At 48.7% G+C, this 25,372-nt stretch overlaps 1 protein-coding gene across 7 annotated transcripts in view; it reads right to left on the bottom strand.

The window, feature by feature from the left end:
• SIPA1L3 (signal induced proliferation associated 1 like 3) overlaps positions 1-25,372 on the bottom strand; it is a 337,072-nt gene that overhangs the window by 67,256 nt on the left and 244,444 nt on the right. For 6 of the 7 annotated variants that reach the window (XM_066242139.1, XM_066242137.1, XM_066242140.1 and 3 more), the window contains 4 exons: positions 20,037-20,613; positions 12,118-12,392; positions 4,305-4,556; positions 3,351-3,488 (listed from right to left, as the gene is read on the bottom strand). In XM_066242139.1, coding sequence (XP_066098236.1) covers positions 3,351-3,488; positions 4,305-4,556; positions 12,118-12,392; positions 20,037-20,613 — 1,242 coding nt within the window. The remainder of the gene's footprint in view (positions 1-3,350; positions 3,489-4,304; positions 4,557-12,117; positions 12,393-20,036; positions 20,614-25,372) is intronic. The other variant, XM_066242143.1, reaches the window with a different exon arrangement.

The raw sequence follows: 25,372 nt of genomic DNA, 5'->3' as shown, positions 1-25,372 counted from the left end.
GTATCTTCCCCAATTTTACAGCAGAGCCTTCCAATCAAATAATGGTTTAGTTCAGTAGTTCCTAAAGTGTGTTCCCCGGCCCAGCAGCACTGGTTTTGCATGCTCTACTCCAGACGCCCTAAGTTGGAAACTCGAGGGAGAGGCTCAGCAATTTGTATTTTAACAAGCCCTCTTTCTGGGGGTTTCTGAGGCACATTAAGATCGAAATCCACTGGCTTAGTGGACTGATCCTTGGTCTTACAGCAGGTGGTATTATTTAACCTCACTCCATCCTTTCACCAAACATATACCAATAACCTACCATGTGCCTGACCCTGTGCTGTGTGGTAATAATACAGGGGATCTCGGGTTGCAACACAGTTCCGTTCCTACAAGTGACATAACCCGAATTTTGGTGTAAGTTGAAACATATACCCTAGTCTAAGTCACTTACCTACCCTAACACAGTTGTAAAATCACAATCTAGAACATAAAAACACAACTTAGTCACAGAAAAGGAAAAGGACATAAATATACTGTATTGTAGTAACAGGAAAAAATGACAAAAAATGAGTGACACCAACTCCCTCACTCATATGCCATGTTACTGTGTATTCTTCTGCTGTGCAACCAAACTAGTTCACTCACGTAGTCTGTTAAGTACAATGGTGTTAGCCGAAACACTCATGCCTCAATTTTTTTTTTTTTGGTAGAGAAAGAGTCAGAGGGAGGGACAAATAGGGACAGACAGGAAGGGAGAGAGATGAGAAGCATCAATTCTTCATTGCAGCTCCTTAGCTCATTGATTGCTTTCTCATACGTTCCTTGATGTGGTGGGTGGGTGGTGGCTACAGCGGAGAGTGACCCCTTGCTTAAGCCAGCGACTTTGGGCTCAAGCCAGTGACCATGGGGTCATGTCTATGATCCCACACTCAAGCCAGATAAGCCTGTGTTCAAGTCGGCGACCTTGGGGTTTCAAACCTGGGCCCTCTGCATCCAACTCTCTATCCACTGTGCCACCGCCTGGTCAGGTCAGGCTCATGTCTCAATTTTTTCAAGTTTTTATGGGAATGAGTGTTGTAAACTTGAAATGTTGTATGTCAAGACTGTTGTAACCTGAGGACCCCCTGTATAGACAAACTGGGAAGGTCTTAGATCTTAGAAAGCAAGCATGTGTACACACACGCACATACACACACACACTCTCTCTCTCTCTCTCTGTCAACTGGGCTAATAGAATGGAGAGTGCTCAAGGTCAAGAAACTGACAGGTAGAGTGGTAGCACCTAGTGCTACGGGAGGTTCAGGGAAGGTTTCCTGAAGGAGGAGCATCAATGCTCAGATTGGCCGGAGAGGGGTGGTACATGAGGGTAAAGAGTGTGTGTGAAGAATTTCCAGGCAGAAGACATGAGAACTGAAACAGCCTACCTAAGAACCTGGAGGTGACCAGGGAGGATGACTACAGAAGGTTAGAGAGGCAGGGAAAGGTCTCGGTGGCCACAGCGAGGCACTGAGGCTATGTCCTGAGGGCTCTAAGACACGTGGGAGCAGCAGATAGATATGGCTAGATATAGAAAGATTCCCCTTGGCTATTGAGTGGAGGATGAACTAAAGGAAGTGGAACAGAGGCTGGGGGCTCAGAGAGTTGGCCAGGGTTGGGCAGTGGGAATAGGAGGAGGGGGTGGGGGCAGAGAGGCCAAAGGAGACATCCAGGATGAGGTCCACGACCCTGACCTGATGACAAGAAAATGGTGGTGGTGGTGGTGGGGTGTCCCTGGGACACTAGGGCTGAAGGTAGATGGAGAGCATGCTGGAGAACTTGGACTTATCCTGAGGGCACTGGAGAGCATGCTGGAGAACTTGGACTTATCCTGAGGGCGCTGGAGAGCATGCTGGAGAACTTGGACTTATCCTGAGGGCGCTGGAGAGCATGCTGGAGAGCTTGGACTTATCCTGAGGGTGCTGGAGAGCATGCTGGAGAACTTGGACTTATCCTGAGGGCGCTGGAGAGCATGCTGGAGAACTTGGATTTATCCTGAGGGCGCTGGAGAGCATGCTGGAGAGCATGGACTTATCCTGAGGGCGCTGGAGAGCATGCTGGAGAACTTGGACTTATCCTGAGGGCGCTGGAGAGCATGCTGGAGAGCTTGGACTTATCCTGAGGGCGCTGGAGAGCATGCTGGAGAATTTGGACTTATCCTGAGGGCACTGGAGAGCATGCTGGAGAACTTGGACTTATCCTGAGGGCGCTGGAGAGCATGCTGGACTTATCCTGAGGGCACTGGAGAGCATGCTGGAGAACTTGGACTTATCCTGAGGGTGCTGGAGAGCATGCTGGAGAACTTGGACTTATCCTGAGGGCGCTGGAGAGCATGCTGGAGAGCTTGGACTTATCCTGAGGGTGCTGGAGAGCATGCTGGAGAACTTGGACTTATCCTGAGGGCACTGGAGAGCATGCTGGAGAACTTGGACTTGTCCTGAGGGCGCTGGAGAGCATGCTGGAGAACTTGGACTTGTCCTGAGGGCGCTGGAGAGCATGCTGGAGAACTTGGACTTGTCCTGAGGGCGCTGGAGAGCATGCTGGAGAACTTGGACTTATCCTGAGGGCGCTGGAGAGCATGCTGGAGAACTTGGACTTATCCTGAGGGCGCTGGAGAGCATGCTGGAGAACTTGGACTTGTCCTGAGGGCGCTGGAGAGCATGCTGGAGAACTTGGACTTGTCCTGAGGGCGCTGGAGAGCATGCTGGAGAACTTGGACTTGTCCTGAGGGCACTGGAGAGCATGCTGGAGAACTTGGACTTGTCCTGAGGGCACTGGAGAGCATGCTGGACTTATCCTGAGGGTGCTGGAGAGCATGCTGGAGAGCTTGGACTTATCCTGAGGGCACTGGAGAGCAATGGAGGAGTTGGGAAGAGCCCACAGGCTGCTAGATTAGGCGGGTAGCCAAAGGGAAAGGACTAAAGCCTGAGAGGCTATGAAAACTGGCCACCTGCATTACCCAGTTTTCATAGCCTCTCAGGCTTCAGTCCTTTCAGGTGGCCTGCTCTTGGGGAGTGGGGCTGGAGAGGTAGATAAGTGGTTATGTTGGAAGGTGAATGGTCTTGCTCAAATAAGTTATACAGGTGTCTAGAAAGTGGCAACGAAAATTCTGTTGCAAGATAAGCCAACACAAGTCCTGTTAGGGCTAGCCTGGCTCTAAATCCTAACAGACAGAGCCAATCCTCCTAGGGGCCCTCTGAGGACCTCCAGGACGCCAGAAACCCCATAAAACAACGATAAACTTCTGAGGTATGTGCATTTCCTGGGAAAGAAAGAAGGATCTCCAGCTTTTACCAGATCCCTTATTTGGGAAACAGTGAAGAGATTCTGACCTTTCTGGGGATGGCTTGTATCTTGCATAGGTGGTCGAGCCAGGGGTGGAGAAGCTCCCGGAAGGTTGTCGATAAGGAGGTGCTTTGTCGGCTCCTGCTGGTGATGCTGTGTAAGGGGTTTCTGGGAAGCTAACAGGCCTGAAACAGAGACAGGAGGGAGGAAGGAGGTGGGGAGGAGGAAGGAAGGGGGAGGGAGGGGGGAGGATGGTAGGTGGGGAGAGGAAAAAGGTGGGGAGGAGGAAAGAGGGTATTTCCCTCACAGAGGAGGGACAGACAGACCTTTCACTCAGGCCCAGCCACAACCCCATCTACTTTATCTGTTATCCCCTTATGGAGACAGAGAGAGGGCTGCTGACCAAAGGGTCCCCCCATTCCCACTTTAATGTCCCAACACTTAGCCTCTGCGGCCGTGACAGAGGTTACCCAAAGCAGAAGGTATTTCTTGCCCACTCTTGGGACAAGATGCTCCTCTGCAGGTTAGACTCCTTAATTTCTTGGAAGCTTTTTTTTTTAAATCTTTTAATATAAGCTATTATTTAAAAGAATTTATCTGAAAAGTATATATTATTATAACAGACTCTTTGAAGCTACCCACAACCCAAGAACTATAATGGCTGCAATGGCCACACACCTGTGGGCTTCTCCCCTTCCCACTTCCCTGTCTCTCCTAAGAAGTCATCATGTTTGTGCTTATCTGTCCCTTGACCTTTTAAAAAATACATAGTTTTAACCATACACGGTATGGTGCATTTCCATCTCAGATGCTGAGCTCCCAGCACCAGGCCCTCACGTGACAGGCTCAGAATAAAAGTTGAGAAGGGAGGGAAGCATGGTAGAAGGGAAGGACAAGGAAAGAAGACTGGGAAGAGACTGGAAAAGAAGGGAAGGAGAGAGAAGAGGACAGGGGAGCAGTGGGGGCTGAGAGTGATGCCCCCCGAGTGACGCCCCACTTACCTCTTGCTGTGCAGGGGCTGGGACTCCCGAAAGGGGACCATGGCCGTCTGCTTTGGGGGCCGGCTCAGGGACTGGGCATGGCCAGGGGGGGCTGGAACGGCCCATTTGGGGGCTGGGAGAGAGTTGTGGGAGGCTGGCCCGCTCCACTGCCAGGGCGCATTGCTGCGGTAGGGGGGCCGGCCCCCAGGGGGCATGCTGTCCAGCTCAGGCTTGGGTTCCGAGGTATTCATGTCATAAGTCTCTGGCCACCCCCTAGGAAGAGAAACGTTGTTACTGAGAGAGGCCCCGGCCCATCTGCACATGTGCCTGCTACCTGGGAGAGACCTGCTGCTTGGGAACACTCAGTGGTTTTCCTGGCCGAATCTGAACTGTGATGGCCTTTTTAGAAGCTGAGTACATACCCTTTAAATTGGTCTGAAACTTACCAGCTCTGAGTCCTCAACCAGTCCACGGCATAACAGAGGGGTTCCCTCTGCCTGGCTGCTTGACTTGATCTCTCTCCCCTCTTCTCCCGCTCCATTCGTTTCCCGTCCTCTCCCTTCTCCCTGACGCAAGCTTCAAGTCAGCCAGCACCCTCCATGGACTAGCTTGGCCCCCCTTAGCAGCACTTGGGGCCAGAAAGGCAGATGCCCTTAGGATCAAAGGGTAGTTAGTATCTGTCTTGTTCCGGAGAAGCTCAAAGATGGCTGGACCTGCTTTGGAGCAGGTGGCCTACTTTGCACAGCGGTTAAAAAAAAATAGCGCCACGAAACCCAGGACCTTGAAATAGATGCAGAATGGCCTGTGACTTCCTCCAGACCTGGCAGCATAGAGTTCCTGGCTCCAGCGGCAGATCTGCAGGCTGGGCTGGCATCCTCCACTGCGGCTGCAGGGCGGTAGGGAGGGGGCCCTGAGCCTGGGGAGAGGGCTGTGCTCATGAAATTCACCTCCCAGTAGCTGTGGGAGCTCAGCTCAGAGTACTTGGCCTGGAAGCTCTGATGCCACCATTAAGCCTGCTCTCTGTGATTCTCCTGTGTTCCCTAGAGTCCAGGGAACTTTCAGGGTCACCAGGCAAAAGATTTGGTGGACTTAGTGGACGGGAAGCTATGAGCCCAGGACATGGTTGCTGAGAAATAATCAAAAGGTGACCTGAAGGTGTGCTCTGGTACCTGGGCCAGACACACTTAGCAGCTTCTCTGGCAGTGTCTTGGGACTGGTAGGAGGTGAGGTATGACAAGAACACAAATGTCCAAGAGCTTGTAGATATGCCAGGCTGGGCGGAAGTGGAGGAGGGCAACATCACGGCCCCAGACAGTGCGCACCTGCTCTCCTGCCTGCCCAGCTTCCACGCCCTGGCTCCTGGGAATAGGTCTGTGTGCTCTGGGAGGGGCTCACCCCACTGCTTGGCTCCAGGTATGAGCATGTGACCTAGGCCTGGACAGTCAGAAACTACTCTCCTCCTGGACATGACCGGCCCAGGGCTGTCATGTGCCCTAAAGTGGAGCCAATCAGACACAGTGAACATCTTCAACTCTGAAGCTGTTTTGGGAACCACTGGAGGAAAGATCTGTCTCTCTGAGGCTGCTGAGCTGGGGAGACCAAAAGCTGGAGCTGTGAGAGTGGGCCATCTTTGTCCCCACGAAATAAGAGACAGCTTGAGAATGAAAGCAATGTATTAAAGCTGACAGGTGACAAGATATTCCCGATGAGGATGTCTGAGTCCTTGCATAGAGCCACGCCTGAGTCTCAACCATCTCTTAGTCTTGTTAAGTACATAGGCCAGTACAGGCCCTTCTGCTTTATCATGTTTGAGTTGGTTCTGTTGCTGGTACCCAGTCCACTGAGGCACAGAGAAGTTAAGTAACCTGTCCAAGGTCACAAAGAAAGTAAGAGGTGGTTTAAATATAGACAGTTGACTCCAAAGCCCACAAGGTTAACCACCATGCACACTGGCTCGCTGTGCGGTGGTTTAGAAGCCAGTAGGTAATTTCTTGGGTCATCTCCCCTCCCCCGTCCCAGTTACTAACAAGTTTACCTTTGGCCAGGAGCCCCTGGCCATGATCTCAAAGAGGGAAACCTGGGCTCTCTCAGATCCCAGCTCTGCCACTGATGGCCTCCTTGGCCTTGAGTGAGGGATTTCCTTCAAAGAACACTATGAGCATTAGTAAAAAGCTGCAGGCCAAGAGCTTAATAAACAGGCATTTCTTTTTGGCAGTTTCTGATTGGTCAGCTTTCACTCTGTGGAGAGTCTCCCTGCTCTTCCCACGTGCTCAGGATGCAGTTTCTCTCCCACCTTCTGAAGTCCCACCATACCCACCCAGGACTCTGGAACAAATTCCTCCCTAGCTACCCGAGAATCACCAGCATCTAAATCTCCCCGAGAACTGAGTAGAGGAATACATATTCCTATACCCCACCTCAGCTCATCTGAAGCAGAATCCTCCTAGAAGTGGGGCCTAGGAATCTGCATTTTACCAAGCTGCTAGGAATAAAAAATTTTCAGAAGCCCACTTCTGGGATTAAGGTTCTGAACTGTTTTTAAAGATTAAAGTGTTATAAAAGGGCATTCCTATCCCCTCCTTTGTCTTCCAGTTTGACCCACTGGAAAGCACCCGCTTCCATCTCTTACCTACTCTTTCGGAGAGAACCCCATGTAGGTACACAAGTATTTAAAATGGAAATCAAAAGAACAGCATATTAACTCTGGATAGCACCCCCACCCCAATTATCAATATTTCTAACCAGGTCCTCTTGGCATTCTAACAGATTCACCTCCGTTTAAACAATCAGTTACTATTCTACCACATGAAAAACCTGAAATTTATGCAGCCAGATCCTTAAGGTTGAAAAATTAGGCTGCTTTTAGTCTTTTGCTTGAACAACAACACTGTACTAAATGTCCCTCCCCAACCTCTCAGCCACCTGTCCTCACTACCTCCTTGGCCTTGACTACCAACAGCTAGTTTCTGGGGGCCATGGGATTCCTTCCTTTTTTTTAAACTTTATTAATATTATTATTATTATTATTTGTATTTTTCTGAAGCTGGAAACGGGGAGGCAGTCAGACAGACTCCCACATGCGCCTGACCAGGATCTACCCCACATGCCCACCAGGGAGCGATGCTCTGCCCATCTTGGGGCATCGCTCTGCCGTAATCTGAGCCAATCTAGCGCCTGAGGCAGAGGCCACAGAGTCATCCTCAGTGCCCAGGCAAACTTTGCTCCAGTGGAGCCTTGGCTGCGGGAGGGGAAGAAACAGACAGACAGGAAGGAGAGGGGGAGGGGTGGAGAAGCAGATGGGTGCTTCTCCTGTATGCCCTGGCCGGGAATCGAACCCGGCACTCCTGCACGCCAGGCCGACACTCTACCACTGAGCCAACCGGCCAGGGCCTTTTTTTTTTTTAAAGCGAGATAGAGAGAGGGACAGACAGGAAGGGAGAGAGATGAGACACATCAACTTGTAGTTGCAGCACCATAGTTGTTCATTGATCGCTTTCTCATATGTGCTTTAACTGGGGGGCTACAGCTGAGCTAGTGACCCCTTGCTCAAGCCAACAACCTTGGGCTTCAAGCCAGTGACTATGGGGTCATGTCTATGATCCCATGCTCAAGCCAGTGACAATACGCTCAAGCTGGTGAGCCGTGCTAAAGCTGGTGAGCCTGTGCTCAAACCAAAGACCTCAGATTTCCGAACTTGGGTCCTCAGCAACCCAGGTCAATGCTCTATTCAATGCACTACCGTCTGGTCAGGCTCTATCCTTTTTTTTTAAAGTGAGAGGAGAGAAAAGAGACCAATTTATCCTGCATGTGCTCTGACCGGGATCCACCCAGCCACCCTTGTCTGGGGCTGATGCTTGGACCAACAGAGTTGTCCCCAGTGCCTGAGGCCAAGGCTTGCACCAACAGAGCTACTGGCTGCGAGAGGGGAAGGGAGAGAGCAGGGGAGAAGGAGAGGAAAAGAAGCAGATGGTCACTTCTCATGTGTGCCCTGACCAGAGATTGAACTAAGGACATCTGCACCCTGAGCTGAGCTCTATCCACTGAGCCATCTGGCCAGGACCCATGGGACTCCTTTCTTATCTCTCCTATTCACTTGTGCAGTTTCAATTTCCCTTCTCAGGGAAAACTCCCCACCCCACCTGAGGTCTGGAATCCAACTAAAGGGAACAAAAGCCTCACAGATCATTTTCCCCATTAGGCAGCAAAGCAGGAGACATGAAGTAAGAACATCCCTCCTGAGCCTGTGCAAGCACACAAAGTCAAAATGACACATTTCATCAGGGACTCTAGGATGTCTCTTGGCTACCTGGCCCACCCCAGCTGTGGTCCAGCAGTACAGGGCTCACCTGAGAACCCCAGCCTTATGGCCTAGGTATGAGAGGATGACCCCCTGTACTCTACCCAGTGTCCCAAGAGCATAGGATCTGGACACATGCCCTGTAAAGCATCTCTGCCCATCCCTGAGATTTTCCACTCAGAGACCAGGGTTGCCTCAAGAGGCTGAAAGGACCCCAGAGGTGGGTTATCAGCTCTTCAAATGAGGCCAGTCTGACATCCCTGCATTTGAAGAACAAAACCCACACAAGTCCTCACCCACACCTGACCCTGTGAGGAGGAGATCCTGTTCAGAGCCACCTTGTAAAAGGAGCAGGATGACAGTTTTTCTCCTAATAGGGCAAAGAGCAGAACTCATCCGTCTGATCACCCCCTCCCTGGCCTGTTTCCCCAAAGCCAGAGGAAGGAGGCTGCAGATTTTTATTTTTGCTTCAGCTGAGCCTTACTGCAGGTGTGGGGTGCTTTCCGGGCCTCTCATACTCTCTGGATTTGGAGATTTCATCTGACAGGTAGGCTGGCTTACCATGTGCATATGTGTGGGGCTGGGCATGTGTATAGAGAGAAAAGAGGGGGTCTCTGGGGAGCCTGCCCGTGGGGTGGCCTTGGCCTGACTTGTTCGTGCAGAGCTCAGAGGGCGTGTGGCTGGGTTTTGGCTCTGCGCAGAGACAGAGGAGGCCCCAGAAGAGGGAGAAGGGGGTGCCAGGGGCCTGACTGGAGTCCCAAGGCTGAGGGACCAGGGCACAGGTGTGGGCCAAACCCTAGGGGTTTAGGCTTGCCCATAACTGCCCCCTCACCAAGTTCAGAGCAAACAGTACTCCGTAGGTAGGGATGGAGCAACCAGAACTTGAATGCGGAGAGCTTTCAACATCATTTAGTGGCAGCAGAGCATACGGAGATGGCAAATTTGGATTGAGTTTTCCTCTGCCATTCATTAGCTGTACATTTTTGCATCAAGTGACTGGCCCACTCTGGGCTTCAGTTTTCTTGTCTATAAAGTGGGATTCACACTAGCCCTGGGATGTCATGTGTATAAGTATTCCATATCACCCCATCTCAAGCCTTCGTCTTGGCTTACTCTGCTCCAGCCACACCAGCCTCTTCCAAATCTGTCAGAAGCCGAGGGCCTTTATTCCCAACTTTGTGATGGCCACTCCCTCCCTGCAAGGCCCTTCTTCTGGATCCTTCTCACTTTTCTGACCATCTTAGTCCAATGTCATGTCATGCCCTTTCTTTCCTTTCCCTTTCCTTTCTTTTTTTTTTAATTTTTGTTTTATTTGAGAGACACACACAGGAACATTGATGTGCTCTTGTATGTGCCTTGACTGGGGATTGAACTGGCAACCTGTGCTTTGAGATGATGCTCTAACCAACCGAACTATCCAGCTAGGGCTAGCCACTAGGTCATGCCCTTCATTTCTTCACACCCATATATCACAGCTAGTGTCTCTAGAGTGCCCCCACTGGCCAATTACTGTACCTCCTGCAACCCTGCAGCCATCGTTTGGGGAAAGGATCTATTAGCATCCCCATTTTACAAATGAAGAAACTGAGGCAACTTGCCAAGGGTTACAGCTAATAAGGGGAGGAGCTGGGATTCAAACCTATGCAAGCTCACTGCAGAGCCCACCTTCTCACCACATTCAGCTGCCTCCCCATTTTGATGTATGAAATCATCTTATTTGTTTATTGTCTGTCTCCTAATCCATTCATTAGCTCTGAGGGTCAAGGCCTCAATTGTCTTCTGTGCAGCATTTCCAGGACTCTGAATGTAATGATTCTCCCTACTTGTCTCTGATCACTTCTGAGGGTGTCAGGGCACCAACTCATTATTCTAAAAATTAAATTTATCCTGCCTTTGCTATATAAGGTATATCTCAAAATAACCATACAATTACCGAAGGCAAGTTCTTTTTAGAAGAATTACAGCCAATAAATGAAGTAGAAATCACAGCATTGAGCATATCACAGCTATACTGAAATAATGAATCTAGGTAATGATCACAATGGCTACTGAAAGCTGAGGGGAAATGCACAATGACAGGTCAGGCTGCTACCACCTGAGTCCTCTGACTGCCCTCAGTGTCACTCACAGAGGGACCACCGGACACATGGTGCCTTGAGATGGACACATAGCTGGGAGTGTTGCTACCAAAAGAAATAACCAGAATCTTGTCAGTACTGAACTCTAGTTTATCAGAAGCACACACGCTGTGAACACGCTAGGTTGAAGAACACCAGGGGGACAGAACAGCTAAGCCCAGGAAGTGGGAAACTCCCGGAACAGTGGCCTGGTTTCCTCCCCAAAGAAACTGAGTGGAAAAAAAATAATAAGAGGGAGGAAAACTCACAGATTGAAAGAGCGTGAAGAGACATCAGCCAAATGCAATAGGAGAAATCTGATTATCAAAACAACTGTTTTTAAAAAGTATCTTTCTGATATGAAAGTAAAAGGCAGATTGTATAACTGATATTGACTTACTGTTAAAATTTTTAAGCATAGTAGTAATTTTTTAAAGGTCCTGATTGGATAGGAACATAATCCAAGAATTGGGATTGCTTCAAATAGTCCAAGGTGGGGAAGTTGGAGATAAAAAAAAACCACACACACACACAGAAAACTGGCCATATATTGATAAATATTGAAATAGTAGGCTCAGTATACTTTTAATATATTTGAAATGTTCAATTAAAAAATAAATGAAAACCCTACACTAACTTCATACTGAGTAATACCAAACTGGTCACCATGTCTAGAAAGCCTCCCTCCCTCAATTTGCCCCCGTCCCCCGTCTTCCACCTCTCATACTTGCTCACTGCTCCAGTCATACCAGCCTCCCTGTCCGCAGGAACACGCCCCACACAACTGCACTTCAGAGACTGTCCTGGCTAGCCCGTCTGGGACCAGCTGGCTCAGAAAACCAGCTGGCCACCTCCACCCAGAAGCCTTACCTGACCACTGTTCACAGCTCTCCTGCCATGCTGCAGACCCTTTATTTACCCCACCTAGCCCTTCCTTAGATCTTATTGCTGCCCGATCCTATATTCTGGTCTATGTAACTATTGCCTGCCCTTCCCTTTAGGACACAAACACCGAGGGAACAGGCACTGTTATTTTGTTCACTGCTCTATCCCAAGCACTTGATTGGAGCTTAAACATAGTGGGGTCTCAATAAATATGTGGAATAAATCAATGAAGTGGTGTGCCCTGGAGCATGTTACTTTTAACACTATGTGCATCATCTAGAAAATGGAACTGCTGAGAATGCCCACCTCATGGGGCTGTTGTGGAGATGAAACGGGATAATACGCACACGGAGTGTTTCAACTATAACTGGCATGCAGTATGTGTTTGACAGATGCTAAGTCCTACTCCATCGCCATTATCACTCTTCCAGATGAGAAAGGGCTGCAAGTGACAGCCCTGGGGAGGCCTCAAGCCAGCACTCTGGGAGCTACCAACCCCCAACCCCTTTCTGCCTTGCAGGGTGAGCACTCTTACCTCCGGGGCGTGCCATCGTCGAAAGGCGGGATGATAACAACCTTGACGGTGACAGAGGTGCGCAGCAGGTCAATCATCTGGTCGTGGGTCAGTGTGACCACAGCCACCTTGCAGATCTCTACCAGTCGGCTACCTTGCCGGAGACCGGCCTGCCAGGCGAACCCGTAGTCTTCCACCTCGGCCACAGTCCCATCGTACTTCACGTGGAAGCCCAGCTGCCCGAGCCCATTCCGCCGCAGGGTCATGTCCACCGTCTCCCAGCCATTGGTCATCACCTGCCGGCAATGGGTGGGATCTAGCCTCAGACCCTGTTTGGGGTCAGCTCTTGTGAAAGAATCCTGGTCAGATTTCCCACTTTGAGCCCAAAGACCCAGCTGATCCTCATCTTTCCTCCCAGGTGATGCCAAGATCACACTCACCCAGTCCCAGCCCAGACTCTTTTGACTTCTGGAGAGGAAACATGGATATGCAAGTTTGTGGCTTATTACCTTATGGAGAAGCAGCAGTCACTAGCCAAGCTGTGTTCTCCAAATGGCCCTGCCTCCCTTCCTTCCCCAGTATGGCAAAATGGTACTTCTTGTCCCCCTGTGGTCAGTGGGCTCAGGTACTTTCCTGGCCAACGAGTTGTGAAGGGAACTGGCGTGTCATCTGGACTGGGGCATTTAATTGTCAGTGCAAGGCCCTCTGCTGGCCTTCCCCCTCTGCCACTGTCACCAGGATTACTTCAGATAGAGGCTGATTGATCAGCTAGGGTCCCAGATAGAACAATGTAGAGCAGACACCCCAGCTGAATCTAGAGGCAAAAGATAAACCTTTGTTGTTTTAAACCAGGAATATTGAGTCCTGGCTGATACAATGACTCTAACCAAAGTAAGTTGGAGAAGTAACAAACCAGAGATCCTAGGATCTTATCTAGGTTGTGGGGATCATGCCATATACTTTACTTCATGACCTCAACCTTCGAGGCACAAACTCCTCTCCAATCTCCTCTTCAGATTGTTTCCCAACCTGAAGCTGACCAGACCATACGGGGCCTTGCCTCCAATTTACTCCTGGCTTCATCTGTGTGAGATTTTCACCATGATAGTGTATTACCACAGATGTAAGGATCCACCAAACAGAACCCCCAGTGTTGCAGTATGGCCTCAGGTTTTCCATCCTCTTCTTGGGATAAAAAGATGAACATAGTAAGCTATGGTTATTAAGTAAGCTCCATTAAGATTTGTCTGCCCTTGCCTAAAACTGCATTTAGGAAAGAGAACGTGTGATGGTTCAAATTTCCTGTGAGAAGTCAACCCATGACTAGAAATTATGCTATTTACGTGCCTGTTTTAGAGCAATGGCTTTTACACTTTTCTGACTACTACTCACAGTGAAAAAGAATTGTATGCCACAAGCCACACTACGCATTCACAGGGGTACACACACATCTATACACAAAAAAAATCTTGGAATCCAAATTGATCACACTTATAACTGTGGGAAGCAAGAAATGAGTCTGGATGGGAAAGGACTTACCTGAAAATGTAACCACACTGTTCGGTTCCTGATTCGGGCAGTGGGAATTCGGAAAGTAGGAGAACATTTATCCTTACTCGCTCGGAGGTACTCTTAATACTTTCTAGTCTTTCCTATTGAGACCCCATGATTGATTTCACAACCCAACTTGTTTATACAATAAGAAATTATTATTATTATTATTATTATTTTTACAGAGACAGAGAGAGAGGGATAGATAGGGACAGACAGGAACAGAGAGAGATGAGAAGCATCAATCATTAGTTTTTCGTTGCGAAACCTTAATTGTTCATTGATTGCTTTCTCATATGTGCCCCGCGGACCATGGGGCTACAGCAGACCGAGAAACCCCCTGCCCGAGCCAGCGACCTTGGGTCCAAGCTGGTGAGCTTTGCTCAAACTAAATGAACTTGCGCTCAAGCTGGCGACCTACAGGTCTCGAACCTGGGTCCTCTGCATCCCAATCCGACAGACACTCTATCCACTGCGCCACTGCCTGGTCACGCTACAATAAGAAATTATTGTTAGTTCTCTCTCTACATATATGATAACAATAACTTTGTAAGGAATTTTTTTTTTTTTTTAAAGCGAGAGAGAGACAGGAAGAGAGAGAGATGAGAAACATCAATTCTTTGTTGTGGCACCTTAATTGTTATACATGCTTTGACTGGGGGGTTCCAGCTGAGCCAGTGACCCCTTGCTCATGTCTATGATCCCACACTCAAGCTGGTGACCTCGGGGTTTCAAACCTGGGTCCTCAGTGTCCCAGGCCAACGCTCTATTCACTGCGCTACCACCTGGTCAGGTAAGGGTTTGTATGTTTTAGAGATAAATAGTAAAATGTTTACAGATGAAATGACAGGATGTCTGTGATTTGTTTCAAAATTATCAAAGGGAAGGTAAAGGAAGGAAAGAAGACACAAGGTTGGCCATGGCTGATGACTGTGGAAGCTGGTGATGAGGCTTCTGTGGATGTTTGGAATTTTCCATAATCAAACTGATTTAAAAATTGTATAGTGCCACAAAAGAGAAAGTATGATTGGATTTACCTTAGCCTATTAATTCTGCTTTCGGAGTCGAAATTTTTTCCTTCGAAGCAGTCACTCTTGTGTCTAAAGAATTTGGCTGTGGGTCCCAGAGGCAAGTTTGCATGTCCGTGTCTGTGCCCATGACCAATTAGGCTACATCAGCCCTGCAAGTCCTGGGGAGAGCCCAACCTTGGGCCGAGGCCTGGACAGCTCAGACACCGCCACAGCAGTATTGCTAACTGACTTCAGATTCCATTCTCCCCGTCAGTAATAAGACCCCCAACACTGCAAATCAGAATTTTGATGGGTACAGAGCCACCTACTTGGGGACCACATTTCTCAGCTTTCCCCACAGCTGGATATGGACACATGACTTCATTTTGGCCAACAGGATATGAGTAGAAGTGATGGAACTTTTACTTGTGTGTTTTTTGGTTTTTGTGAAGAGAGACAGAGAGAGGGACAGACAGGAAGGGAGATAGATGAGAAGCATCAGTTCTTTGTTGCGTCTCCTTAGTTGTTCATTGATTGCTGTCTCATATGAGCCTTGACTGAGGGGCTCCAGCAGAACGAGTGACCCCTTGCTCAAGCCAGTAACTTTGGGCTTCAAGCCAACGAACTTTGGGCTCAAGTCAGCAATCATGCACTCAAGCCGGATGAGCCAGTGCTCAAGTCAGTGACCTTGGGGTTTTGAACCTGGGTCCTCTGTGTCCCAGTCTGACAATCTATCCACTGCACCATTGCCTGGTCAGACCCTCTACTTGTGTTCTTAAAAATAAAAATGTTTGCCCTCTACACTCACACTTTCTCTGTGGATATGGAGTGACTCCACTGTGACCACGCAGAAAGCATGACACTTAAGGAAAAGGAGGAACCATGAGATGGAAGGGATGTGAGTCCCTGAGCTGTCGCTGCCAGCCTTGACCAGCCTGAGTGCTAACCACAAGAGTAATGAACTCCCACCTCATTTCAGCTACTAGCAGCTCAGTCTGCAACTATCCACCACAGCTGCTTTAGATCATTTTGGACAGGAGCTGGTAGGGCAACTCTCTCACGGTTCTGCTGTCTATGCTCTTTGCTTTTGTAACAAACCAAAGGAAGCACCGCCTCCAGGAGAGATCCACTCCTGAAGCTATGAGGTTCAAGGTGGCCCGTAGCAGAAGGAACAGCTCACGAGACCACACACACAGACCAGTCTGAAGAATCCTCCACCATGTCATTGCAGCCACACTGCCCTAGGCATTCTCTGAAACTCATTTTTCTGGGGACTGATCTTTGTTTGCCAGGCACTGGGTAAGCCCTTTATATGCCCAATTTCGCTAGTATCTCACGTATGAGGTAGGGATAAATAATTTGCTTATTTTATCGGTGCGAAGACTGAGGTGATGTCAGTTCCCCAAGGTCCGACTCTGGAGCTCCAGCTTTAAGCCACTCTGCTGTATTCCCTGCTGTTCCCACTCCCATTATCTCTCTTTTGTTCCTTTGCTCCCTATTCTTTACCAGGATGATTCTTACTTTTTGCTCTAGTTTCAGTATAAAAGCCATTTCCTCATGAAGGTGCCCCTACCCCAGCTCATAAGGTGGGGTAACTGGTGCGTAATGTATGTGAAATGAAGGTTGGTGGAACCGTGGCCAAATGGTGTGCTTCTGTCCCATCTAAAGGGGGCACCACCACTTGCGTTTGCACAAGGCAGTGCTTCAACTGACCACTGTCTGCCCTGTGTAAACGCAGGCCCAGTTTTTTAAGAGAAGCCAGAGAGCTAGATTCATATGAAAGCCTTTGAATGTTAAACTTTGATACCTAATTGAGTATGTCTGGGGGCTGCACCCACCCTGTAGGTTTGAGACGGTCCCGTGATAGGTTCCCCAGCACCCTCAACACTACCCACTTTAACCTCCTGGCACTGCTGCTCAATATCGGCCTCAGATGGGAACCCTGGGAGGGCAGGCATGGGCCCTTCACAGTCAATGCTGTGTCCCAGCACCCAGGGCCAGGTCACAGTCAATGCTGTGTCCCAGCACCCAGGGCCAGGTCACAGTCAATGCTGTGTCCCAGCACCCAGGGCCAGGTCACAGTCAATGCTGTGTCCCAGCACCCAGGGCCAGGTCACAGTCAATGCTGTGTCCCAGCACCCAGGGCCAGGTCACAGTCAATGCTGTGTCCCAGCACCCAGGGCCAGGTCACAGTCAATGCTGTGTCCCAGCACCCAGGGCCAGGTCACAGTCAATGCTATGTCCCAGCACCCAGGGCCAGGTCACAGTCAATGCTGTGTCCCAGCACCCAGGGCCAGGTCACAGTCAATGCTATGTCCCAGCACCCAGGGCCAGGCACCTAATAGAACTTGTTGACTTAACAAAAGAAGATGTCTGAAGGCCAGCTCTGCTGGGGAGGGCGTGGACTGCTCACACTGAAGGACTTCACAAAGAAGGGAGACTCGTTATCATGAGTCGCTTAAAATGGGCCTGCCCTTCCCAGAAGATGGCTTGGCCATCACTTCTTGGCCACCTGTTTCTCAGTGACCTGTGGGGCATTGAGATTGTGAGGGGGCTGTGGAAATGTGCTCTAGAAGCTCCACACCCACAGCAGGCCTGGGGGTGGGTGTGGAATAAAGTGGCAAAGAGAGGATGTGGTAAAATGCATAATCTGGAAGCGCTGGCACAGTCACCGTTCAAGAATTGTGAGCTGCTATCAGGATTTGGGGAAGAAGAACAACACCCTTATGTTTAAGAACCTAGCGCTTGACTCACTCTGGGTCCTGGGCAAGCCGCTTTACTTCTCTGGGTCTCAGTTTCCTCATCTTATCTGTGAAGTGGGAATGATAACGCTATCTCCCTCATTTGGCTTTTTTGAGGGAGAAATGCAAAGTTGTGCAAAGAGCTGAGCAGGGTCTGATGTAGTCAGCTTTCCATAAATATCTGTATGCTGTTACTACAGGGAGGCACACATGCATGCATTCAGTACAAATTCATTGAGTGTCTTCTGTATACCAGATGTTGGTCTAGGTGCTGAGGACACAGTGGCACACATATACATAAGTACACTTCAGATGGTGATAAGTTATGGGGAAAATTACAGCAAGGACAGTGGGTAGAGGGGTTTACAATTTTAGATCATGAGGCCTCACTGACAAGGTGATATTTGACTAAAGGCCTATAAGGAGGGGAAGGAATTGAGCCATACCCAGATTAAAAAAGGCAGTCCAGTGAGAGGGCAGAGGCAGTACAAAGGCCCTGAGGCTGGATGCCTGCCTAGCACTATGGGGAAACAGCAAAAATCTGTGTGCCTGGAGCAGATAGAGTGATGGGGAGATGAGGTCAGAGAGGTTGACAGGGATCCAGATTGTGCAGGACCTCACAAGCCACCATAAGGACTTCGGCTTTATCTATATGCAGGGGTCTCAAACTCGGGCCCGCGGGCGGCCCGCCCACCAATTTTGTGCAGCCCGCAGACTGGCCCACAGACTAATCCACGAAGTTTGATTAGTCTGCGAGCCGCACAAAATTGGTGGGCGGGCCGCGAGTTTGAGACCCCTGAGTGAGTTGCGGGTTTTGAACAGAACAGTGATGTGATCAGATCCCTCTGAATACCATGCTGAGAAGTGGCCACAGGGCAACAAGGGTGGAGGCAAGGGAGACCAGCGAGGAGGCTACGGGACAGTCCAAGGGAGGCAGTGTGGAGGCTGTGGAAGGGTACACGTAGCTGGAGTTTGCCTACTGGACGTGAAGCTGACAGATTGGATGTAGGTGTGAGAAAAAGCGAGGAGTGAGGCTGATGCCAAGGCTTCTGACTTCAATGAATGGAGTGCCAGCCTTGTCCTTTACTGACACAGAAAAACTCTGGCAGTTAGGGGGTGGAAAGCCAGGAGTTTGCTCTTGGACGTGTTAAGTTTTAGAAGTTATAGGTAACCAAATGGCTACGGTGAGTAAGTAGGCTCCCAGTCTTTAGTTTGGGCACAATTCAGTTTTGGAGTCAGAAAACTTGGATTTAGATTCCTGTCTGCCACCTACTGGCTGTATGATCTTATGAAGTATCTATGCCTCCCTGAGCCTCAATTTCCTCATCTGTCAAGTGGAGATAAGAACAGCACTTACACTCCATGGGGCTGGTGGAAGATTGTGAGATAATGCATGTAAAATGATTAGCACAGAGGCAGCTGGTTCAATAAACTCATTCAACTAACCAATTAATCAGTATTGATTGAACAGCTACTATCTGCCAGCCCTGATCTATGCAAATGAGATAAACAAGTGAGCAAAGCAGAAGCCCTGGTTCATGGACCTCACATCCCATTGGGAAATCTAAATGCTAACCCCGGACATGGATTTGGGAGTGAGGGAAGCTGAGAGCAGGGCTTTACCTATCCAACCCAATCTTAATCAGAGAATGCAGAGGCCCAGAAAGGTGAAGACAGCCAGCAGACACAGTGGCCATGGCCCACCAAGTCAAGCAAGTTTATCTGGGCAACAAACGATGTCACCCAGTCCTTAAAACTTTCACATGATGTACGATGATTATCATTGCCATTTTCAGATGGGGGAAAATGAGTCAAAGAGCAGTTAAATAAATTGGCTCAAGGTTCCACAGCTGGTAAGTGGCAGTACCAGGACTTGAAGCCAGACCTTCAAACTCTTATACCTGTGTTCTTGACTCCTGTGTTATGTTGCCTTTTCTATTTCACACCCATGACATGCCATTCTGTTGAACTTAGAGCCATCATTGACCACAGCATTCCTTCTCACGGAGCTCAAAGGTAGCCCGAGTACTTCTCAGCACAATGCTTCAAGCAGCTGTCACTAAGTTGTCATCTGACTTGAAACCAATCTGTCACTCTGGGTTTGGCCAATGGTATGAACCTGAGCTGCCCAACAGGAGCTTAGGGTAAGATTTCTACCCCGACTATGAATCTTTGTTAATAAGGGAAGTTAAACTGCTCACATTTATTGTGATTACTGACGTGGAATTATTCCTGCCATATAATTTTATGTTTATTTTGTTTCTTTTATCATGCTTTGTTATATTCCCCCTACCCCCTGCTAATGCTCTGTCCTTTAATGGCCTGGGAGCTTTTCACTTTATTTTAATTCTTCTAGAAAGTACCCTTACATTTTTAACATAAGCTTAAACTTATATTTTCTATCAAGATCTAGAATGAATAAATATGCCTTTTGTCCTCCCAAGGATCCCTGGCCCAAACCTTCCCCCCAAAAATCCAGGCTGTAGGACCCAGAAGACACCCTGGTGTTTAAGTGATAATTTTGATTCTTTGGGGGCCAATTAGGGTGATGGCTTAACTTAGGAATCATGTCAGTGGTTCCTAAGGCCTCTGCCAAAACACAGAACTGCTGCACCCTTGCTGAGTTCTCTCCCCTTACCTTCAGTCTCTGGACGATGTCCCTTACGTCCTCCACAGAGCCCTCTGTAGCTCGCACGAAGATGTGGTCCCCTCGCCCGTAGAAGATTTTGAGTGTTGAGGAGTCTGGGGTCCAGCCGATGACATCCCCGCAGTAGCAGTTGAATACCACCTCCTTGGTGCGTAGGTCCAGGAGTACCACAAACTCATTGGAAATTCCCAAAATGCAGTCGATTTCCACCCCCTGGCCATAGTCCTGAGCTGCCACCCTCCAGGTGATGGCCCCTGAGCTGTGCTGCTCAGCACCTGCCCGGGCTTTGGTCTTCTCCTTTTTCTTGGAGGTCAGGGAGATGAGGTTGAATTTGCCAGTCGAGTCAATGGGTGTGCTGGAGACACAGTTTTCAGCCAGGTCCTTGAGGTATTCCTGGCGGGTCCTGGTGGCCATGGTGTGGAACTTGTCAGACTTGTGTGCGGCATTCTCTGCATTAATCACCTTGGCCAGTAAGAAGTCTCTGAAGACATCAGATTTGCGAAATGTGGTTCCATTGGGGATGGGGGGACCAAAAGGAGGGGCGTCTTTGGAGCGGGTCACAGCCATACTGAGGGGGGAGAAGTCATTCAGATTAGTGTTTTTCAACCACCAGTCCTGTGCTGGTCCGCGGAAGAGTTAACTCCGCAGACCGACAGAGGAAAACACTGATTTAGATTCCCTTTAGAAAGAAAATACACGAACAGGAACAGAACTCCTCTTTTTAAGAATGAATGCCTACCTCTAATCAGTTAAGTTGCAGGCTAACTAGGTTGGAACTTTAGGAAGTCTTAAGGCACAGACATGCATTTTCACTTCCTATACAGAGGATGTTAGAATATCTGCTGTTATTCAAAGAATAATTCTTTTGCATTGTTCAACTTCAATTATTCTCATTTTATATACATATAAACCATGTAGTACATTACAGTTTGGCAAAAATTCACTCCTTCTCCTTTGTGGGCAGGTCCATCACCACCCCACTGAGCCTGTGTCTGGTCACATGACTCAGTTTGGCCAATGGCTATCAAGCAAAAGCATGCAATGTTTTGTGTGTGTGTATGTGTGTGTGCATGCGTGAACATGGCTGGGCTTGCCTCCTTTGTTCACTGCCATGAGGTGAACATGGCCTAGGTGGCCCAGTGGTCCCAGAAGGGTGAAGGATACCTGGAGTAGACATGGACCTGACCAGTGGCCTGGAGTCAAGGCTAGCCAGACCTCAGCTGACCTGCAAATGTGTGAGCCAGAAAGAAATGTTAATGTTTGTGAGTCACTGAGTTTTGGGGTAGTTTATTAAGCAGCATTACTATAGACCATGTGACTGATATAAATAATCTCAACAAGATCACTTTGAAAATTCATCATGACAGAAAGTTAGAATGAGACCCCACCTACTTCAGTTTTGACTGCGATGCCACTGTGATAGAAATCAGATAAAAACTGAGTGAGAATGTAAAAATGAAATGATCTAAAACCTATTCCCCCCAATTTTTTTTTTACAGGGACAGAGAGAGAGTCAGAGAGAGGGACAGATAGGGACAGACAGGAACGGAGAGAGATGAGAAGCATCAATCATTAGTTTTTCATTGCAACACCTTAGTTGTTCATTGATTGCTTTCTCATATTTCTCATGGGCCTTCAGCAGACTGAGTAACCCCTTGCTTGAACCAGTGACCTTGGGTCCAAGCTGGTTAGCTTTTTGCTCAAGCCAGATGAGCCCGCGCTCAAGCTGGCGACCTCGGGGTCTCGAACCTGGGTCCTCCGTATCCAAGTCCAACACTCTACCCACTGCACCACCGCCTGGTCAGGCAATTCCTCCAAAATTTCTGAACCTCCTCACCCACTATGCAAACTACAGAGAGAGAGGGGATCCTAATGGGAGGAAATCTTTGAAGAAAGCTGGGTGACAAGTCCCATTATCCCTGCCTCACCTCCCAGGTAGGGGCCTCCTAGGTGGCACTTATAGTTGGGAGGAGCCCAGAGATGATGTAGCCAGCTATGAACACAGTCTCAGTGATACTTTCCTGCCTCCTGCCTCCTCCTTGTGCTCCAACCCTGGACAGGTGGGACACTAGCAGTTAGCAAGGCTAGAAGTGCAGGGTGGAGAAGCAGAGGAGAGGTAAGCAGGCGCCCTACCTACCAAGGCTTCTAGGCAAAAGCAGCCTTGAGCTTCAATGCCGGATAAGATTTGCTATTAAGTTTGAAATTTGATGAGTATTTTTGGACATTTTAATGACTAAATTGAGTCCAGACTCAGTGGCTAAAGAGCAGACCATTTCTAACATCAAGCAAACAGGGCATGGACCTGCCAGAGTGATCACCCTGGGCCGAGGAAGACAACTCTTGCTGAAAGACATTTCAAAGGGCTACAGTTCTGCTGTTTATATAGTGATGATTAAAAAATGGTACAAGATTTAGCCTGACCAGGCGGTGGCACAGTGAATAGAGCGTTGGACTGGGATGCGGAGGACCCAGGTTCGAGACCTCGAGGTCACCAGCTTGAGCGCGGGCTCATCTGGTTTGAGCAAAAGCTCACCAGCTTGGACCCAAGGTTGCTGGCTTGAGCAAGGGGTTACTCGGTCTGCTGAAGGCCCGCGGTCAAGGCACATATGAGAAAGCAATCAATGAACAACTAAGATGTCGCAATGAAAAACTAATGATTGATGCTTCTCATCTCTCTCCGTTCCTGTCTGTCTGTCCCTGTCTATCCCTCTCTCTGACTCTGTCTCTGTAAAAAAAAAAAAGGTACAAGATTTAAAAGAATGAGCAATAAGTTCGCTAATTTTTTCTTAGAGTATTGTATTCAGCCTCTACAATAACCTCAACCTGAGAGTATGGGGTTAGAAGAGACTTCTATTTATTTTTCTTCTTACTGTAGGATAATTTTTTAAATAATGAGATTTTTTTTTTCTTTTTTTTTTACAGAGACAGAGAGAGTCAGAGAGAGGGATAAACAGGGACAGACAGACAGGAACGGAGAGAGATGAGAAGCATCAATCATTAGTTTTTCTTTTTTTTTTTTTTTTTTAATTTTTTTTTTTTTTTTATTTATTCATTTTTTTTAGAGAGGAGAGAGAGAGGGAGAGAGAGAGAGACAGACAGAGAGAGAAGGGGGGAGGAGCTGGAAGCATCAACTCCCATATGTGCCTTGACCAGGCAAGCCCAGGGTTTTGAACCGGCGACCTCAGCATTTCCAGGTCGACGCTTTATCCACTGTGCCACCACAGGTCAGGCTCATTAGTTTTTCATTGCGCATTGCAACACCTTAGTTGTTCATTGATTGCTTTCTCATATGTGCCTTGACCGCGGGCCTTCAGCAGACCGAGTAACCCCTTGCTTGAGCCAGCGACCTTGGGCTTAAGCTGGTGAGCCTTGCTCAGACCAGATGAGCCTGCGCTCAAGCTGGCGATCTCGGGGTCTCGAACCTGGGTCTTCTGCATCCCAGTCCAACGCTCTATCCACTGCGCCACCGCCCGGTCAGGCAATAATGAGATTCTTGATTAAAACATATTCGTGAATAGCAAACACCATGTAAGTAAGGCTTATTCATGTTTTGACTCCCAATCCCTCTCCCCAACATGAGGAGGTGGACAGTGCAACATTCATTTGACAACCATTTCTGGGATGCCCTCTCCCTTGGGCATTGGGATATAGTGGTCCCTACCCACCTGAGCCTGTAATCTAGCAGGAAAGACATACTAAATAAACATAAATTAATTTATAAAGATGAAAAAGGGGATGGGGTATGACAGGAGAAGGACCGGATTTGGATGGGGGAATCTGGGAGAGCGTCTCTGAGGAAGTGGCAATTATACTGGGAGCTGAGGCTGAGTGGGAGCCAGAGGAAGAGCCAAAGGGAGTGCTGCAGGGAGTGGGTTCGGCATGTGCCCGACTAGGAGAGAGCACAGGGGGAACCAGAGGCCAGAGAGCAAAGAGGAGGAGGCTGGGAGTCACCAGGGTCCAAGGCCAAGCAGGACCTTGAAGGTGTGTTAGCACTTTTCATTCTTTTTTCTTTTATTTAAAGATTTTATTTATTGATTTTAAAATGAGGAGAGAGAGAAAAGGGGGAGGAGCAGGAAGCATCAACTTGTAGTAGTTGCTTCTCACAGGTGTTTTGACTGGGCAAGCCTGGGGTTTTGAACCAGCAACCTCAGAGTTCCTGGTTGATGCTTTACCACTGTGCCACCAGAGGTCAGCACTTTTCATTCTGACCATGAGAATAAGCAACCATCTAATCATCTGGGCTGGCCATTTACTGCCTGTACCCTCTGATCCAGTTCCTGCCATTGTCTGTCCTACTCAGTGTCCTGGAAAGTGGGTTTACAGGGTCTGTCACTTTCACCCATATTCTGTGCCCTCTGGCTTCCAAATGAGCTCAGCCAGCACAGGCAGGTGAAGGGAGGTGAGAGGAGAGAGAGGTGGAGGATTTCTTTTCACTGCCTCCTAATGGGTTGGGATAGTGGCAGCAGCTGTAATCCTTGGTCCTTTACTCACAGCCACAGCTCCTGGGTGTGGGGGTAGGGGTGGGGGGCTCCGCTCTCAGAGACAAAGCTCTCTCTAGCTTCCAAGCTGAGGGGGGTGCAGTAATGACTCCCTGATGCTTCTGGTCCCTGGATGCCTCACTTTCCTATACATGTTTCTCTAACCTGGTTACACTGTTAGTAGTCGCTTCTTTAATCCCTTCAGTTAAAACCCAGACGGGGACACCTGTTTCTTGCTGGGTTCCTGATGGATGCAGGTGCTAGCTAAGAGTGACAAGCAAATTGACAATCTGCAAGGACCACTGGGGCTGCCCCATGCAGCATGCACTGGAAAGGACAAAGCATGTGCAGGTTCTTGACGAGTGCCAGCGCCTGCATGACGCCTGCGATCACACCAGGCCCACCGTCCAGTGACCCTGCTCCACGTCCTGAGAGGGCCACGCTGGGCAGGCGCCACTCTGGGCTTAGTTGGTTGCCCACAACCAGCACAGGTACTCAATATTGATTAAAGTCATTTAAAAATGTAAATTAAAGATTTAATCGTGAACAGAAGACCAAGAAGAAACAGATTTCTACCACAGTATAGTGTGTGTAGGTTTGACAGAAAAAGGCATTTTCCAGCGGAAAGTTACTTCAAAAGCCACACGGGTTTTCTCCTGTGGGAAACCTGTGGGCATGGCCTCGTCCACCAGTCTCATCTCTAATTAATGGCGTGTTAAGACTGTGCTTTACAAATGTGAATAGCTTTGCAACTTCTTCATTCAGCATTTGGCTGTGTACAGTGACAGAGTTTGGCTTTTCCCACAGTCCTTATTCACGATTTTAAGAATCTTGAAACTGTACGCTGCC

This window comes from Saccopteryx bilineata, chromosome 9, assembly GCF_036850765.1.
Source record: "Saccopteryx bilineata isolate mSacBil1 chromosome 9, mSacBil1_pri_phased_curated, whole genome shotgun sequence".
In the NCBI taxonomy this organism is placed as follows: Eukaryota; Metazoa; Chordata; class Mammalia; order Chiroptera; family Emballonuridae; genus Saccopteryx; species Saccopteryx bilineata.
This window is presented reverse-complemented; position numbering and strand designations above follow the sequence as displayed.